The 18,788-nt window shown below is 39.2% G+C and overlaps 2 protein-coding genes and 1 long non-coding RNA gene across 6 annotated transcripts; 1 reads left to right on the forward strand and 2 right to left on the reverse strand.

Moving 5' to 3' along the window:
• Positions 1-209: 209 nt before the first annotated feature.
• Positions 210-6,100, reverse strand: abhd18 (abhydrolase domain containing 18). 4 transcript variants are annotated; one of them, XM_083566445.1, is made up of 13 exons: positions 6,062-6,100; positions 4,925-5,033; positions 4,365-4,449; positions 4,021-4,121; positions 3,857-3,932; positions 3,350-3,436; positions 3,246-3,271; positions 2,621-2,759; positions 2,413-2,502; positions 2,165-2,266; positions 1,803-2,082; positions 909-1,071; positions 210-662 (listed from the first exon to the last, which is right to left on the reverse strand). In XM_083566445.1, exons 1-13 carry the CDS (start codon positions 6,078-6,080, stop codon positions 611-613), a joined length of 1,329 nt encoding a protein of 442 aa, XP_083422571.1. In that variant the 5' UTR covers positions 6,081-6,100; the 3' UTR covers positions 210-610. The 4 variants fall into 4 exon arrangements, with proteins under 4 accessions (XP_083422571.1, XP_083422574.1, XP_083422573.1 ...); XM_083566448.1 differs by lacking the exon at positions 6,062-6,100 and adding an exon at positions 5,609-5,733; XM_083566447.1 differs by lacking the exon at positions 6,062-6,100 and adding an exon at positions 5,571-5,719.
• A 1,119-nt stretch (positions 6,101-7,219) lies between these two features.
• On the forward strand, positions 7,220-17,976 carry LOC310740045 (metal cation symporter ZIP8). The gene is made up of 8 exons (XM_083566444.1): positions 7,220-8,513; positions 9,265-9,427; positions 12,080-12,249; positions 12,342-12,464; positions 12,662-12,790; positions 14,030-14,219; positions 15,187-15,371; positions 16,358-17,976. Exons 1-8 carry the CDS (start codon positions 8,292-8,294, stop codon positions 16,505-16,507), a joined length of 1,332 nt encoding a protein of 443 aa, XP_083422570.1. The 5' UTR covers positions 7,220-8,291; the 3' UTR covers positions 16,508-17,976.
• On the reverse strand, positions 13,510-16,484 carry LOC310740058. The gene is made up of 2 exons (XR_014537552.1): positions 16,346-16,484; positions 13,510-14,215 (listed from the first exon to the last, which is right to left on the reverse strand). It is a non-coding gene; the product is annotated as an uncharacterized lncRNA (long non-coding RNA).
• Positions 17,977-18,788: the final 812 nt, after the last annotated feature.

Genomic DNA, 18,788 nt, shown 5'->3' on the forward strand with positions numbered 1-18,788 from the left:
AAATTATGATGATTTTTTTTTTACCGTAAATTTTATTATCATAAAAATGTACATATTTATTCTCACTGCTATCAATAACCAAGTGTTCTTTGGATGGTTTTACTTGTACCTTTTTTTAGTGGGAAATTCTCATAGTGTGGTATCAATAGCCACAAGTTATGGTAAGTGAGAATCCAATAAAACAATTTTTTTAAAGATAAACAGCAATGTCAGTCATTAAAATGTGTTTTTTTAATTTTAGAGTTAAGATCCAAAAATTTGGGTATGAAAAAGTAATTATTACACGTAGGAAACAAATCGTTCAAGGGGTTAAAAAAGAATTATTAATAATATTACCGTTGCAGCAGCTAATACTTTCATTCCAAATCATAAAACATGATTTATAATTTGATGCTCCAATATGATTGGCAGTGATTTGTGATTAATAAATAATGCACCTGGGGTTTAAAGAAAAGGCTGAGGAGGTTTAAAAAAAAAAAAAAAAGGTGGTTTGTCATCAAAATTTATAGAAAAATTATTCTGTCATGATATGTAAGTATTTAATGGGTCTTCAGTAGCACCATGATGTGGTGAGCGAGGTTTAGGTTCTGATCCGTTGCTATAATAAGAATCATCTGGAATACTTCTGAACAAAACGCTCGAAGGCATCGTAAATGGTCCGTCTGCAGATGTGAGTCAGAGCAAAAACAAAAAACATTAGAATATTGATTTTGTCTTATTATCAACAACAAAGACAGACTTGCCTCAGAGACATAATCCATTGCATTAAAGTAACCATAAAGGGCTAAAAACTAAATCCTGTTTACTAAAATATTACAAACTGTAATTAATAGCACATTGCTGTGGTATAAAAGGGAAAAAAAAAAAAGACTATTGTGAAGTGTGTGTGTGCGCTTATTCATGCCCACCTGAACACTGCCTGTTTAAACAGATAAGCAGTAACGTGCCCCCCGTTGAGGTAGCGAACCTCACAGCCAGGCCAGACCTCATTCAAGCTGCGCACGCCCGAGCGAGGCACGTAGGCGTCCTCTTTAGCCTGGACGACAATGATCAGACTGGGATCCACTGGTACTGTTGGGGGGGGGGGGGGGGGGAGAGAGAGAAACACATGGGAAGAAAGACCATCACATAGAGGGGCAAACAGCAGCTCAGAAAGAACATCAGATGGACAAGTAAAAGCTCAAAAAAGTCCCAGAAGGAGTGAGATACGCTTAGATATGAGCACTGAATGAAGGATTCAGGGGGATTCATGTCAACTGGTCAGAAAGACGTGAATAGTCAGACTGCGCTAATGAACCATAGGGTTGAAGAAAGGCGTAGAGGGGTGGATAAAGATGTGTGGTACAAAGGGGGAGAGAAGAACAAGAAATTATGTGTTGGTAGGTAGAAAAAAAAGGTAAATGGGGGTATAGGGGCAGAATAAAATTAAGGGACATACAGAAGGCCAGAAGAAGTAAAGGAGCAGAATGTCAATAAGACTAATATTCGAGAAGTAAATAAGCAGATGGAATATCAGGGGGCAGAAGGGGCTATAGGGTCAGACACAAGGGTATGCAGGGAGGTAATGCAGCAGACTGAGAGTCTGACATCATGTCAGATGGCAGATAAACAGATAGCTAAAGGGGCAGTCAGAGAGGTAAAGAGGTAGAATGTTAGTAAGACGGTAATAAAACTGACAGGGAAGGACACACTGAGTAAAAATGACACACAGACAAACAGGCCAGATACAGTGTTAGTGTTTAACATAAAAAAATAATTAAAGAAAATATGAACTCTTCTCCTCCTCTGGTTCCTCGTATCACCTGAGAAGTTGGCGATGTGTGTGCACTCGTCCATCACGCCCTTCATGAAGCAGAGCGACTCGCGCTGCAGCGAGCGACGTTGACCTGCGCTCTGGCTTACGCTCTTGCTGTGAAGCGCGTCGACGTGATTCCGATTACCGCCGATGGAGGACGACACGATGTGCTCCAGCCCGTCCCTCTGCTGCAGTAGCAGCTCCGGACTCAGGGATACGTTGGAGAGTTTATCGAAGCTTCCCGGAGCGTCCCGCACAAAGTTCTGGCCCATCCGGAACGAATCCGTCTGGATGTGAGGACCGGAAAATGGATGTTCTGATCAGAAAGAGAGCGAGCGAGTCTGCGATCTAACCTGGTCGCTCTCTTACCCCGCAGTACTCCAGCATGTGGATGATCTCGTCCTCGTAGACGGTGTGTGTGGCGTACTGTTTCTCCAGCTCCCTCCAGTTCACGGCTCTACTCAACACTCCCTGCGGAGGGGGAAAGTCAGAGAGAGGTACGATTCGCTTATACTGCACTCACTGACTATTAAAAAAGCTCTAAAAACAGCTCATCAAACAGCTAAATCCTTGATGTTGATCTTCGACCGAGTGAAGAAGCGTGATTAAAATCTTACAGTGGTGAAAACGTTTGAAGCAGTAGTCCAAGAAAGACACGGGATCAGAGGAATCGGCTTCGGCCAGTTGGTTACGGCTAAAGATGCCATCTGTGTGAAACACACCAACAAAGAAGACAAAATGAGTAAGTGCAATGTGATCTTGATTAACTAAAATATTTATACAAATATCATTCAGTCAGTAGTTTTGTCGTTGGCGTGTACTCACATGACCTCCCATGGAGATGCCGGTCATTCCCAGCGGCCAGAAGCCCTCCCTCTCCAACCAGTGCAGGAGAGCAGCTGACTCCAGGATGAGAGCTCCGCCCATCACAAACAGGTCCGATACGTTCTTCAGACTGGAGCGCCTTCACCCACACACACAGAGAGCTCATGATAATCATACTCGTGATTAGCAATGGTAGTGTCAGTATCTCAATCACAAAACTCTGAAGAACCTACACTATGTGTAGTCTATGGTCCAAATAAAGGAACTAGGAGACCCGGCATGACTATGTCCCTGTGTCCATGAAGATCTGCTTTACATGGGTACAACCTACTGAACACCTTTGGGCTGAATGTGAACACTGACTGCACCCCAGGCCTCCTCACCTCACCCACCAGACTTTAATAAGAACCTTGTGGTTGAATGAAATCTCACACATCTCCATAATCATACTCCAAAATCTAGTGGAACATCTTCCCAGAAGAGTGGACGTTATTTTAACTGCGAATGTGGTGTTTAAAAAAAGCACATGCTAATCTTATGCTAAGGTGTCCACAAACTTTTGTCCATATAGTGTATATTGCTGTCTTGCTGAGACGAACAGGCTGAGAAATGTCTCAATACTCACGTCTGGTCTTTAGGTTTTCTGTATCCATGTGCACAACCAGAGTCAAGGAAACGCAAACATGATTCAGATCTTCACCAACACGCACTGAATTATATATAAAGGATATAATACGGGTTTTCCAGCAGCAGGGACGCCATTCCTGCCTCTTTGATCATGGGTCTGGCCATGAGGGTCCGTCTCCTCCAGAAAAACTGCAAACACACAGAAACACGAATCAAAATCGATTGTGTAAACTTTTCTGTTTAATTTTTTAAAATATTACATTTCATTTAATTTTTGATTGTTTGTTTCGAAAACTTTAATTGGATTTTTTTTCTTTTGGTCAATTCTTAATTATTCTGTTTTTAAGTTTTTGTTATTTATTTTTTCAACCTTCTTTCAAAAATCTTTGTGTTCTAATTTATTAAGCTGAATGTTTTCTTTTCTTCTTATTTATCACCAGATTGTATTTATTTTTATGTACATTATGTTTTCATACGGCATTTTATTGATTGATGCTGCTGCATATTATAATAATAATTATTAATTATTATTTCCTTTGCCTATTGCCTCCGTGTTCAATTATTAAATGTCACGTTGAATCGCTGCTGCATTAAAAAACGTGTACATACGTGATCTCCAGTTCCAGCCAGATGAATACACACAGGTCTGTGCTGCTTCCATTTTCTGGGAACTATAAACTGAAAGCTATAAGGAAATAAGTTTATGGAAATCTTCACATCTACTGACTAATGGACGTCTGTGTTTGGGATCATGTTGTGATTGTTCTTGCTACCTGGCTTTCACCGACTCGGCGGGCAGAATGCCTGGGACAAAGTGTTCGAGAGGGGAAATGAAGTGGCCGCTGTGGATTCTGCAGTCCGAGTGTTCCTCAACCTGAAATGAGCATCGGTCAAGAAGAGTTTTATAAACATTACAAAAACACACACGCACTGTTGTCCAGCTCTTGAGACATGTTTGATGTCTATCATCACTTGTAGGCTTTTATCTCAGATTTATAAATATATATATATATATATATATATATAAATATAAATACACTTTATCGCAGATTGACCCTGCAATAGATTGTTAAATTGTGTTATTAAGATTGGAAAATGAAACCTTTAATAGAAATACCTTGTCAATAAAAACTGGATAATCCCGTGGCACAAGGTTCTTACACTTTTCCCGATCTCCGATGATTTTCCTAAACTCAAATATCCTAGGGACGAAAAAATGATTCAAAATGGAACTCAAAGCAGAAAGAACTGAATGGGGCAAAAAAAAAATCAGCAGCAGTTTACTGGGGATTTAAACACCAACATGTAAAGCTTTTCTACTTGTTTCTTGAGAACAAACAAAAAGCGATATATCCATTAATATTTTCAAACGTGCTCCATCTCAGATCATTCTAAAGACTTCATTTATTGATCAGAATCAATCAAAACAGCAGAAAGTGTTCAGTAATTTTCTGACAGGTTTTACAGTAATATAAACTACTGAACGACTGTTTGTAGCTCCTATAACATAAGTGACAACACGGACTTCACTCACGTTCCACGTTTAATGTACCTAGAAAGGGATTTTTAGGAAATGGATATTTTGTTCTACGCATTGCACTGGTAACGCCGCTTCTTTGAGGTGTTTAATGCTCTACTTTATACTGAAACATCCTGACACGGATTCTCTAAACTCACCTTTTCAGGTCCTCTGGCTTTCCCCATCCTCGGATGAAGAGTTTAGTGAGGAGGAGCCTTCGGTAGAGCAGGTCAAACCGGCTCACCCCCATCAGCAAGGACAAGGCATCTAAATAATAAACCAAACTCAACATCAGCAGCAGATTCACAAGATGAGAAAATCAAGAAAAATCACTTCTAATGACATTTTCATCTGGAGATAAACATCTCAACATGGGATTTAAGAATAGTTTTGTGTGGCACCAATGGAACAAATCAAGTGTGTGAGGAAAACTAGTAAAGACCAATAATGGTATTAATCAGAAACTATTTTTCCTTTCATTTCACTGCAGTTGTCTGTATGTATGGAGAAGGAATTCAGGATGCAGGAAATACAAAAGTAAAATGGCACAAATGCAGGCAATAGAGATCAAATCAACTCGATCATAATTCGTAGTTTGATTTAATAAAAATCAAATAAAATACAAATGCCAAATAAATAAAAGTTATTTCACACCACTCTTTCAGCGGCCACTGTCACCTGATCAGCACTTTCGTGCATTTCCGTGAACTGACACTTGCATGCAACAAGATAAATATATATATATTTTAAAAATATATAATAACATTTAAAACCACGTAAAAACAGATTATCATTACCAGACACCTCTAATTTAAGTGGAGATTTTAGGGGTTAATATCTACTTCTCAACGCAAAGGGCGAATTCCAGGTAGAAGTGCGCTGCCATGACTGGACTGGTTGGAAATGAGTACCGGTGTTGTGACATATTGCGTTCCTCCTTCACATTCTGCAACCTAAAGACCCTTTTGGGTAGCTTTAGATTTCGCCTGCTTGGAATTAAAACCGGAAATCATATTCCGCTAAAAAAATTTTAAAAGTGCGTTTTTAAATAATGATTAATATAATATTTAATATATCATAATATGTTATAATGTTTTTTTTCCCGTCTAAAACGGATTGCAGCTCGGATTTTAGCTAAGCTTTAACACATTTGAATTATATGGTTCTGTTTTAGTTTTCTTAAACGCGTTAATTTTTTTTTTTATTTTAAGTCCCTTCATAACTCGACGTATTTTTATTGTCGCACATTTATTACAATAGAAATAAACAAACAAATAAATAAATAATCATAGTACCATTAATACAGACAGGCATTTACGCTACCTGTCCTAACACTTCGAAAACACGTTTATTCAACCTGACTACAACCGGAAATGATACGGGTACGAAAATAATCAGAGAGAAAATAAATAGCAACACACGGGAAGTTTCGTTCACTTCACTTTACTCCGCCTCCGCGGTAGTTGATGTTGATTTCTGATTTTACCAGCAGAGGGCGACAGATGACTTGATTGTTTCCGTCGCAAACCTTGAATATAATTAATTGAGTGATTATTGATTATACGTTTTTATTACTTATTTTGATTTTTTTTTATTATTATTTAGTGTTCAAACTATATATAGATGAATTTGGAGTTATAGATAAATTGCCAGAAAGCCTGGAAGCTACGTATTGTTTAATAGGTAGATAAGACACAATATGTATATAACGTTTATGACTAGACGTTCAATTAAGATTTATTTGTACAGAGCTTTTAACAATAGACATTGTCCAAAAGCAGCTTTACAAAAATACATATGCATTTATATGTAAATACCTATAAGTGTATCTCTATTAAGTGAGCCATTTGTGACAGTGGTCTCCCTGAGACTTCATCAGGAAGAAACCCTGAGAGGAACCAGACTCGAAAGGAAACCCATCCTCATCTGGGTGGCACCGAATGTCCATTCATTCTAGTTTTTAAAAGTTTTTGAATTGGTACGAAAGAGGCAGATTTAGAGGACAGGGTGCTATAGAGATGGATGATCCGTTGACTGGAACAACCAAAAGAAGAAGATGTAGAATTGTGAAGAATTCAAAATAAGGAAAGAAACAGCCTCGCTGGTCACTGGTTCTTCAGGAGCATCTTTAACTTGACAGAGAGAGAAAGAGAGTAGAGGTGTGACAGGGAGAGAGAAAACACATCCATGACACCTTTGAATCCGCTACTTTAACTAAGAAAAACCCACTGACAAAATGTTTGACTTAATAAAATAAATCCTGTGCTCCTTCGTTAAACTGTTTACACAATATTTACACAATCGTCTAAAATACTTCATCTTTAACAATTTCCCTTCAAATGAATTAAGAGCCCAAAACATTGCTCCAACTACATGACGTTCCTATGTACAAAGCAGGATCCATCAAGGAAACCTTACTGATGTGAAGGTTTGAAGTTCAAATCCCAGCTCCTCCAAGCTGCCAGTGCTGGGCCCCTGAGCATGGCACTTATCCCTCATATGCTCAGTTTATAAATGAGATTTAATTGTAAGCCAATCCGGATCAGCGCATCTGCTAAGTGCCATCAAATTTAAATGAAGGAATGGTGTGTGAAGGTTGGAGTAGAATAAGTCGAGAAAAATCCCTGACCTCCTCAACCCCAATGAACTTTAGGATGATCTCCAGCCTCATTTTACAACATCAACACCTGATTCTAACAATGTCCTTGTAGGTTAATGTACACAAATTCTCACAGCCACACTCCAAAATCTGCTGGAAAGCCCAAAAGAGTGAACATCAGTAAACGATAAAAGTGGTAAATCTAAAATAGGACATTCAGCAAGCACATATGATTCAATGGTCAGTTGTTTACAAAACTTTGGTCATATAGAGTGCACAAAATTAGCTCACACATTAACCTTGTGCAATACTACGGGATGACCACTAGAGGGCACGTAAATCAATGTTTTATATATTCCACAGTAATATTAGTATTATTACTTATTAATGTTATTGCTTTAGCTCTTATTAAAAGTGAATACATAAAAAGCTGGATAATGTTTAAAAACTCTTTTTGCAAAGCAAAAAAAAAGTGTTTCATCTAACGTGATTTATTAAGCCTTTTTTGCTGTGGTTGTTGTTTATACCCATTATTGAAATTTATAATAGATATTAGTGCGCCATAAATAGGTGGATATAATGTATTAATGAGGCCTGTATAGGTAATAAATCTTATCATGACCTGATCTGATTTTGAGTTCCACGTCCGGACGTTGTTTTGTTTTGGTGTGTGTATGTGTGTGTGTTTTATTACACAGTTTTTATGATATTGCCTAAAATGATGTGATCACCCGGTATATATAAGTTGAGAGGTGTGTGAGTGTGTTTATGTGTGTGTTTTAGCGTGTCACCAAGTGTGTGTATGTGAGAGAGAAAGAGAGTGTGTGTGTGTGTGTGTGTGTAAAAGTCTAAGAGACGAGCAGAGGAATTGCTGCTGTTCTTTGCGGCTTTTTCGGATCACATTGCGACAGAGGAGCCGGAGAACCATGCGCCACTTCCCCATCATCCTCACCGCCGTGTGTCTGGGAGTTTTGTTGAGTAAAACCCCTGGCTTGAGAGCTGAGACACTGCACAATGATTTCCTGCAGGATATTTTATCGGTTTACGGTCAGAACCGGTTATTAGATATTAACGGGATTAAAAGTTTATTGGAAACCGTTTCTCAGGGAAGACCGTCGGCGCTGGACACACTCACTGCGCATGCGCAGGTAAACCTCAACCTGTTTCTTTCTCTCACTCAAACATTTATATTATATTTAGAAGAGGTATTAGAGGGGATTCTGGAGTTAAAATATATATTATTATGAATCCCTATAAAAATCTTGGACTATATTAGTATATACTTTATATACCATTTATTATATCACTGCAGATGAAGACCACATTTTACTAGTAGGAACCTGGAATGGGATGCCATGCACATAAAACTTGTTAAATTCTCTGGTCAGTCCATTCATGTGTCACCTGACCACAGAAATCAATTCTGAAACCCTGTTTTACATTTCATTAAGACGCATGTTCATCTTCAGCAAAGCAGAGTTTTTATGTTGGTGGGTTTCTGCAGTGAATCTGGAGAAATTAATCTGAAAAAATGGCTCGCAGGACAACAATCACACACTTATTTACACCTAGGGGCAATTAAGTGTAGCCAGTCCTCCTATATTCTTGTTTTTGAGAAAACTGGGGAACCCCGAGGAACACTCTGAGATCCCTAATGACTAAATGAATCGACAAAGTGTTTTTTTCCCTTCATATATCTCCCTCGATTGCACTTAAAGGACCAGTGTTGGGTGTCTGCTTCTTCAGATTTGTGCTAAATCTATTATGCTAATGTCTATAAATATTAAGAGAAGATTATGGACATAAAGTGTTACTGATCCGTACAGTGTGAAAGAAGATAATAGTTTTCCCCGTGTCTCATGTTTTTACCTGCTTTTGATTTTTCACCTGATCTTTTAGTGCGGATCTGCGGAGGACATTCTTGCTGGTTATGGTCTCGGCAACCTGACGCACCTGGACAAGGGGCACTTGAAGACCATCTGCCCTGCCCTAATAAACCGAGCACTGCTGCCTCCCTGTCCTCTTTCAGCTTCTGAGCCTAGAATACACATAGAGAACTATGGTGAGTACGTGAAGGAGAGAAGGAGAAAAGGCTGAACAAATGAATTAATGAGTAACCAAATATAAGATGGAGTGTATGAGTGAGGCAGTGAGATGTAGGAAGTGTATGAGTGAGGCAGTGGGATGTAGGAAGTGTATGAGTAAGGCAGCGAGATGCAGGAAGTGTATGAGTGAGGCAGTGTATGAGTGAGGCAGTGAGAGACGCAGGAAGTGTATGAGTGAGGCAGTGAGAGACGTAGGAGTTGTTTGAGTGAGGCAGTAAAAGATGTAGGAGTTGTTTGAGTGAGGCAGTGAGAGATGTATGAAGTGTAGGAGTAAGGCAGTGAGAGATGTAGGTGTTGTATGAGTGAGGCAGTGAGAGATGTAGGAGTTGTTTGAGTGAGGCAGTGAGAGATGTATGAAGTGTAGGAGTGAGGCAGTGAGAGATGTAGGAGTTGTATGAGTGAGGCAGTGAGAGATGTAGGAGTTGTTTGAGTGAGGCAGTGAGAGATGTAGGACTTGTTTGAGTGAGGCAGTGAGATGTATGAAGTGTATGAGTGAGGCAGTGGGATGTATAACGTGTATGAGTGAGGCAGTGAGAGATGTAGGAAGTGTATGAGCGAGGCAGTGAGAGATGTAGAAAGTGTATGAGTGAGGCAGTGAGATGTAGGAAGTGTATGAGTGAGGCAGTGAGAGATGTAGGAGTTGTTCAAGTGAGGCAGTGAGAGATGTAGGAGTTGTTCGAGTGAGGCAGTGAGAGATGTAGGAGTTGTTCGAGTGAGGCAGTGAGAGATGTAGGAGTTGTATGAGTGAGGCAGTGAGAGATGTAGGAGTTGTTCGAGTGAGGCAGTGAGAGATGTAGGAGTTGTATGAGTGAGGCAGTGAGAGATGTAGGAGTTGTTCGAGTGAGGCAGTGAGAGATGTAGCAGTTGTATGAGTGAGGCAGTGAGAGATGTAGGAGTTGTTCGAGTGAGGCAGTGAGAGATGTAGGAGTTGTTCGAGTGAGGCAGTGAGAGATGTAGGAGTTGTATGAGTGAGGCAGTGAGAGATGTAGGAGTTGTATGAGTGAGGCAGTGAGAGATGTAGGAGTTGTTCGAGTGAGGCAGTGAGAGATGTAGGAGTTGTATGAGTGAGGCAGTGAGAGATGTAGGAGTTGTATGAGTGAGGCAGTGAGAGATGTAGGAGTTGTTCGAATGAGGCAGTGAGAGATGTAGGAGTTGTTCGAGTGAGGCAGTGAGAGATGTAGGAGTTGTTCGAATGAGGCAGTGAGAGATGTAGGAGTTGTTCGAGTGAGGCAGTGAGAGATGTAGGAGTTGTTCGAATGAGGCAGTGAGAGATGTAGGAGTTGTTTGAGTGAGGCAGTGAGAGATTAAACTTTAATTACTGATAAGTGGATTTGTGAGGCAGTAATAGACAAGGGGATGAATGAGTGAGAAATTTTCTCTCTATTATGTTCCAGTGGAAAACGAAAATAACAGAATATTTGAATCATTTCCCCTCACACTATGTGCACTGGCACCTAATGGTCACTTTACCCCCTCTGCACTGTGCAAAGCTCACCGGTTTGTCCTAATCAGTGAACCTTGCTCTCGTCACCACACTCTCCTCAGGCTGATGTAATCACCAGTCGTTTCTTACTGACACTGATTAGTTTATAGGAGCAGATATCTGTATCCATAATAAACACTATTCTGAGGTTAATGGGTTTGTCAGTCGCTATATTGCAGAGAGGTTCAGCGTAACCTTCACCAAATTACTGCAACTGAACAAAGTGAAATTAAACCGAGAAGCAGGCAAGCTTCTCGTTAACCAAGTTCAGTTTATTCAGTTTTTACACGTTTACCAGACTCAATTCTGTTGCTAATCTGATACACGTGCATTATACTGAAAATTCTTCGACCCCAATACCGTGGTGTAGCCAGATTTTCTTACAAACTCGTTCAAATAACAAGCAATTAGATTTGATTGAAATGTCGATATTGATAAAACAATATTTTATATTATTTAAGCTTTTGGTCCAATATATACCGATTTTTGGGAAGTGGTTAAAGAGCTGGGATACTAAACGGAAGGTCGGAGGTTCAACCCCCCGATATCGCCAAGCTGTCGCTATTGGGCTCTTGAGCAAGGCCCTTAATCCTCAGCGCTCCAGGGCCGCTGTATCATGTCTGACCCCAACATCGTAACATTGCTGAGATACGCTAAAGAAAGAATTTCATTGTGCTGTAAAGTACACGTAGCAAGTAAAACGCACTTTTACGTACTTTATTATTCAAGTGTTTTTGGTCATGCACTAAATCATGTGGCGATTTCTTTTTCTGGCAGATTTTTTTTTTTTTACGATGTGGAAACGATCTTACGATATCCTGTAATCGAACATTTTATAAGCCATAGATTGATAATACTTTTTAAAGCTTCCTCTCCAAAGATGTTATGAGAAGATAAGATCATGAGCTGATACGATTTTATATGAAGTATCACTGAATAGCTGAAGGAAATAAAAACCCAGAGCATTAAACCTGAGCAACAGTATAAATAACCTACATACCACTTATTCTATACTCATTTTTGCTGTTTGGGATTTAATCCAACACACTTTAGGAACGAGTTGATTTACACTGTTTTCCATTCCATGAATGCAGTGTTTAAGTGTTATCCCGCTACATGTCCACAGTATGGGGGTATGGTTTCCTGGCAGTTACCATCATTAACCTGGCCGCCCTCCTGGGTCTCATCCTCATCCCCTTCACCAAGAAACCGTATTTTCCTAAAGTGCTCACGTATTTCATCGGGCTGGCCATCGGGACGCTGTTCTCCAACGCTGTGCTGCAGCTCATACCTGAGGTTCAAGACATATTGTACACACTGCGTGATTTTAAAATTTGTATCTCACATAATTTAGAAAATAAGTACATTTTTAACACTTTATATTGCAGGCTCTGGGGTTTGATCCAAAATCAGATAACTATATCCTCAAAGCTGTTGGGATCTTTGGTGGATTTTATCTGCTCTTCTTCACCGAGAAGGTCCTCAAGATGCTCCTAAAGACTGACCAAGAGGTACTGAACTATTATAAAAAAAGAATCTGCTCAATAAAACTGATACGGTATTAGAAATTAAGGCCTTTGCAGTGTTTAACTGTATTGAATTCATAGTGACGTATTATACCATCGTGCTCTTCAAGGTGGTGATTAATGTTCCTTTCTTTAGCTTGGTGTAATTTTACATACTGAACTTCCATCTTTTTGTGCTCCAGCAAGGCCATAGTCACTTCAGTCCTCCCGAGGTTCCTCAGCAGAACGGAGGAGTCGTCCTAGCAGTCACCAGCTTCAGCATCTCTAACAGCGACAAGAGCAGCATAGCTTCAGATGCGACAGTGGAGCAGGTGCTACATTTTGCATTTGTCCTTATTAGTACAATGTTCACTAATTCGAGTCCTTACTAATTTCCTTAAGTGAAACATACTATTTCACTTCAACAATATGGACCAAAGTTTTGGGACACCTGATTGTTCCAGCCATGTGGTTTTTCCCCAAACTGTCACCAGAAAAATGTGGACACGGTAACATGAAAATTTCCCTTCACATGAACCAGGAGACTGTGCACAAAGTTAGCTCCATGAAGATCTGCTTTACATGGATTGGAGTAGAAGATCTCCTGCTATAGAGCTCTGACCTCAACCCTGTAAGGCGCTTCACCTCTCCCACATCTGTACCTGTGGCTAAACAAATATACAAATCTCCGTAATCTAGTGGAACATCTTCCCAGAAGAGTGAAGGTTATTGTAAAAGCAAATGAGGAACTAAATACTGAATGAGATGTTCGAAAAGAAGCACATACCAATCCTAGGTTTAGGTGCCCACAAACCTTTGTCCATACAGTGTGTGTTGGAAATTAAATCATCTTTAAAAAAGTGTTTTAAGGAGGGGTTTTTGCAGGTTTGAGTAGTTACTAGACTCATTAATGATCATTAACTTTATCAGTGGACCATGTTATCTTTTCTTTTTTGCAGCTTATCCATTTTCCAACCCGGTGGCTAATCTCCGTAAATTCTCATTTGAGAAATTACTGAACAACAAATGTATCTTGCTCTGGTTGCTCATAATGTGAAATGACCTTTAATTATTATTTAGCAGTTCTCAAACAGAGAATAGAGAAAAAAATATATATAAAAAAAACTCTTTTTTTCCAAACAGGAGGCGAGGAGCATAACTGTAAACGGATAAAAACTATGGCATTTCCTCCTTTAATAAATAATGATTTGTAATTGATAGCAGGTAAATGAGGAATGAAACAATTTACAGACATGTTAATAGTAAAAAAATATTAAACTCAACCACCTATTGTTGTGAGAAAAACTCTGTGTGTGTGTGTCAGGGACAGTGTGTCCTCCCGTCCAGACTCAGTGAGACACTCAGCTGTTTTTTTGGCTTTGATTGTTACAGCTGTTCGTAAACTGACCGCCGTCATCTACCACGCAGGTCTTTTATCCGCCCTGGAGCACAGAACACACTAATAATGCGAATGGTGTCAGATATTTGCGTCCTTATTTTTTCCACTAGACTCTACATCAATCCATGGTTTATATGAATGAATACCAATTTACTTCTGTCTGTCTGTCTAGACACTGCCATCTCAGGGTTGTTGTGCACGGCTGGCAAACGTGAAAACGCTGGCATGGATGATCACGCTTAGCGACGCCCTTCACAACTTCATTGACGGCCTGGCCATCGGAGCGTCCTTCACCGTCTCCATACTCACTGGCTTTAGCACCTCCATCGCCATTGTGTGCGAGGAGTTCCCTCATGAACTTGGTGAGAAACACACACACACACACACACACACACACACACACACACAGTGAACAATAAGTAACTTGAAAAACTTTGCATTGTTTGTTATTTAATAGGTCTAAAATACTGTTGTATTATTATATTACTATACGCTTTATATAAAGTGGTATGGTACTTTTATGGTTTAATGGTACTTTTATGGTTTTGTGGATAATTAAGTTGTTTCTCTGTCTCAAAATGACCCCAATGTGACCGCTACAAAACACATTTTCACCAATGCTGTACAGGAGTTCATTATAGAACTGGAGCCAAGAGGTTTTTTTTTTTTTAGTGTTGGTTAGTTAAGGGTTAAACTCGAGTTTATGGTTCACATGCAGTTTCCTCTGCAGCGATTCAGCCCGTGCCAAAGTGTGCATTTAAAACAAACATCTGCTCGCTCAGTGACCTGCTGCAGGATCAGAGGTCATGCTCCCCCGCTTCCCCCGTAGGCCTGTGTTTAATTTTCTTTTCTGTTCTTCACGTGCTGCACAAGAAAAAAACCCAGAAAATCTCCAAAAAAAAAAAAAATTAAAATGAAATGAGAAAATAAAATATATTTCCTTCTCTGTGCTTTTTTTATTTGATTAAAAAGCCTAGTTTTTTTTCTCCAAAAAAACGATTTCTCCGAAACATTTTTACATTTGATATATATATTTTCAGTCTCACCCCTTAACTCTGACCAGAAATACACACTTCCTCAAGATGACCGAATGATCATATTTTATAGATTATTTTATATTACTATTACTGCTATTCATACTACTTACTCTTACTTCTATATTCAGTAAAAAGAATAACCATACTACGAAACACAGCCATTTATCCTTATGCTTTTCCTAACAGGCAAAAAAATATTAAAAGACCAAACATAAAAAAGAGAAAGAACCCTGTGAAAAGGTTTTGATTCCAGACCTGTGGTTTTTTTTCTGCTCTGTGTCTCCACCTGCAGGTGATTTCGTGATTCTGCTCAACTCGGGGATGAGTATCAGACAGGCCGTGCTGTTTAACATGCTCTCAGCCATGTCGTGTTACGTGGGCTTGGTGTTGGGGGTCCTGGTGGGCAGCACATTCGCCCCAAATGTCATATTTGCCCTTGCAGGAGGAATGTTTCTCTACATTGCTCTCGCTGATATGGTGAGACACACTTTACCAGGCCCTTTATTTTTTCACCTGTCTATATCAAAACAGGGTTTTAATCTCCAGCTCTGTCAGAATTATAAATTTAGAAATAAAGCCAATAAAATGTTTTGTAAGGTGTATGTGATACTTCACACGTCCACAACAGTTTTATGATCTCTCTCTCTCCTTATTGTTTCCTCCATTTCCATTGAATCAGGATGTAGTAATAATCTAGAGATAAGGTATTATGATCAGGCTCATTTCCATGCTCTGGTCAAGGTCAGCTGGTTCATGCTTCAAATAAATAAAAAAAATGCATGTACAGCTCATTTTTAATCAGAAGTGTTTTGACCCGATCACTTTTTTTTTAGACCAAAATAAAAAATTCAGATTTTTTTGCGACATAATGTGAAATGAAGAAACTGCTCTCAGATCAGCATTCAGACATACAACACATCCTGAATATTTGCCCTTCTTTTGCTGCCAAAATAGTCGTGACCCCTTTGAGCATTAACAGCATTAACTTCTTCAGCAAGTGAGTGACCACACGGACCAGCCTTCGTTCCCCACGTGCATCGATGATCACGACCCTGTCGCCGGGTCACCACTGTTCCTTCCTTGGAGCACTTTTAATAGATTCTGACCACTGCAGACCAGGAACATCCCACAAGAGCTGCAGTTTTGGAGACGCTCTGACCCAGACGTCTAGACATCACAATTTGGCACTCGCTTAAATCCTTACACTCGCCCATTTTTCCTGCTTTTAACACGTCAACTTTGAGGACAAAATGTTTACTTACTGCCTAATAAATAAATCCACCCACTAACAGGTGCCATGATGATCATCAATGTTCTTCACTTCACCACTCATGATATTACCTAATGTTTTAATGTCATGTTTTGCCTGATCGGTGTATATAAAATAATGAGCTTTTTAGCTTCCCTCTTTGCTCAAATCAGGACTCAGACATTTAATATCTCGCTCTCACTTTCTCTCTCAGTTCCCTGAAATGAACGCCATCGCTAAGGAGCATCGACAGAGCATGAAGACAGATGTGGTGTTCTTCCTCATCCAGAACGCCGGGCTCCTCACCGGGTTTGCCATCATCCTCCTCATAACCATGTTCGTTGGCGATATTAATCTGGGCTGAGCTTTCCTCTTCCACTTCGACTCCACAACACCATGTGCCTTAAACCTTAACAAAAATAAGAACACAACACGCAACACTGATTGTAACGACGCACTAGTAACTAATCATGAACTAACAATTTTGTACAGCACATAAGTTCCTGTCCATGACAGCGTATTTAATGACCAAAACTGCAAAAGTCTAAAGATGTTTTTTGTATATTGTTATAATCAATAGTAAAACATGTTGGTTAATCACTTTTTTTTCTTCCTGAAATTCATGTTCTGTATATTTTCCTACAAGGAGTTGAATAACAGACAATTAACAACACAACAGTTATTATTTTGGACATATTTGTGAACATATCTGTACTTTATAAACTGGGGACTGTATCAGTAACCTGGCTGATTACTAAATTCTTATCAATCGGGTGTATATTATAGATTCTCAAAAAGTGCATCCAAAAAGCATCCATAGTTTATACTAAAAACATTTTGAAATAAAGCAGTTTTTATATAGTTTACTGCAAACTGGAAAGAAATGCTAGTGAATACTAGCAGCTAATCAGAGTGGGTCAGTCAACACTAGCAGCGGATAAAGGGGATCAGTCAATGCTGATTCCAGGGGTCAGGAGTCAATGACTCAAAAAACAGTTTGGGGTAACCGAGCCAAATGAGGGGGTTAAGTCAATGCTGGCAACGATTAAAGGAAATTTGGCAATATCAGAAGCCAATTAGTGGGTCAGTCATTGGAATAAATCAGTTTTAGTGGCATATCAGTGATTTAGAATTAATCAATAAACTCCAACCAATGACTGAGTCAGTCAAATTCAGTAACCAGTGAATTCTGCCAGCCAATAAATGGGATTAGTCAATACAAAGAGTCAGTTTGGGGGCATTTGGCAAATATTAGCCAATTAGGGCAAAACAAAAATACCATCAACTTATTGGAGGAAGTGGATTTGCCAAAATAGAAGGCCGACCCTTTTTATCCTGTATCCAATCCTTAAAATGTTTAAATACCAGCAGCCATTTAAGGGGAAAGTGCCAATATACATAAACAATTAGGAAAATGATTAATACTGGGAAAACTGGTCATATTAATATCAACACTGAGATTTAAACGCAAACACAAAAAATACACCAAAATAAGGAAGAAATTCAGGCGTCGTAACAAAAAAGTCCAAATTTATATTTTCTTCATGTATTCTTGTTACACATGCGATGTATCTATCTATACATTTAATATTATTTAACATTCATTTGACACAGAATTTTGTACAACAACATGGTCAGTGCAATAATCCCGGCAGTTAAAATGAACATTTCTCTTCCAAAAAAATATACATCTACTTTATACTACAGATCTTAAAAACATAAACCTTGCATTTTTATATCAGTCTAAAAGTGTATGTTCACATGAGATGCCATGGGGACGTAACTGAACGACTGGAGTCATGTGGAGGCACGTAAGAAAAAAATAATAAGACAGAACGATTCTCCGACTACATCCAACATCCACTAAAGCAGCAGAGCAGTTTGAAGAGCATAACACACTTTCTTTCCATTATATTAAAACATTTGGCCTTTTTCAGATCTTTAACCAGCTCTGCAGGTACTGTAAAGAACCTTTTTTTTTTTTTTTTTCTTCCTCCAAATCTGATTTTTATACAGGAGCATTTCTGGCACCAAACTTTATAGCCGTATAACTTATATGAGTGACACATCGTGCAAATGAAATATTTTAATGCTTGGAACACAGCATTGCCCAACTTTACAGCTTTTATCTTATATGAACTTTATATCTGTTGAAGCCTGACAATAGGAATTTTTTTTTAAAAAGGTCATAAAGGTCATGGCTAGAACGCTGATCCACATAAACCTTCCTTCTCATCAAGTTTGTTTGTACATCAGAAATGTTGAAAATCGTATGTAACACCAACATGAGTGTATAAAAGGCTAAAGGACTGCACATACACACAGAGTACATCAATACTGCAGCGTTCCTAAGCACTTAGATGAGGCACTATCTCGAATTATAATTCAATAATTAACAAGAATTAAATAGGACTACTCAGAACATTACTACAATAAACACCGTGAGTTTGAGGATTCATTTACCAAAAGCACTGTGGATTTACAGGAGGAGGAGCACGCACACAGCGCAACAAAGCGTCTATCAGCGGACAATCGACCACCACGATACTGTACAGGACTGGTGCTTTTGTCTTCCAACACTGACACCATGTAATGCTGATTGTTATTAGGGATCTGATTTGGAGAATCGAAAAGGTTTTTTTATG

The sequence above is a fragment of the Silurus aristotelis genome, assembly GCF_946808225.1.
Source record: "Silurus aristotelis genome assembly, chromosome: 17".
Classification (NCBI taxonomy): Eukaryota; Metazoa; Chordata; class Actinopteri; order Siluriformes; family Siluridae; genus Silurus; species Silurus aristotelis.

What these genes read in the sequence shown, in the direction of transcription:
- abhd18 (XM_083566445.1), bottom strand. An exon ending in AAGCCAGAGGACCTGAAAAG is followed by an intron (nt 4,450 to 4,924) that starts GTGAGTTTAGAG and finishes TTTCGTCCCTAG; the next exon opens with GATATTTGAGTTTAGGAAAA. An exon ending in CTTCAAACGTTTTCACCACT is followed by an intron (nt 2,267 to 2,412) that starts GTAAGATTTTAA and finishes CCCCCTCCGCAG; the next exon opens with GGAGTGTTGAGTAGAGCCGT.
- LOC310740045 (XM_083566444.1), top strand. Translation starts at nt 8,292, where the DNA reads ATGCGCCACTTCCCCATCATCCTCACCGCCGTGTGTCTGGGAGTTTTG. An exon ending in CAGATGCGACAGTGGAGCAG is followed by an intron (nt 12,791 to 14,029) that starts GTGCTACATTTT and finishes CTGTCTGTCTAG; the next exon opens with ACACTGCCATCTCAGGGTTG. An exon ending in GGAGTTCCCTCATGAACTTG is followed by an intron (nt 14,220 to 15,186) that starts GTGAGAAACACA and finishes CTCCACCTGCAG; the next exon opens with GTGATTTCGTGATTCTGCTC.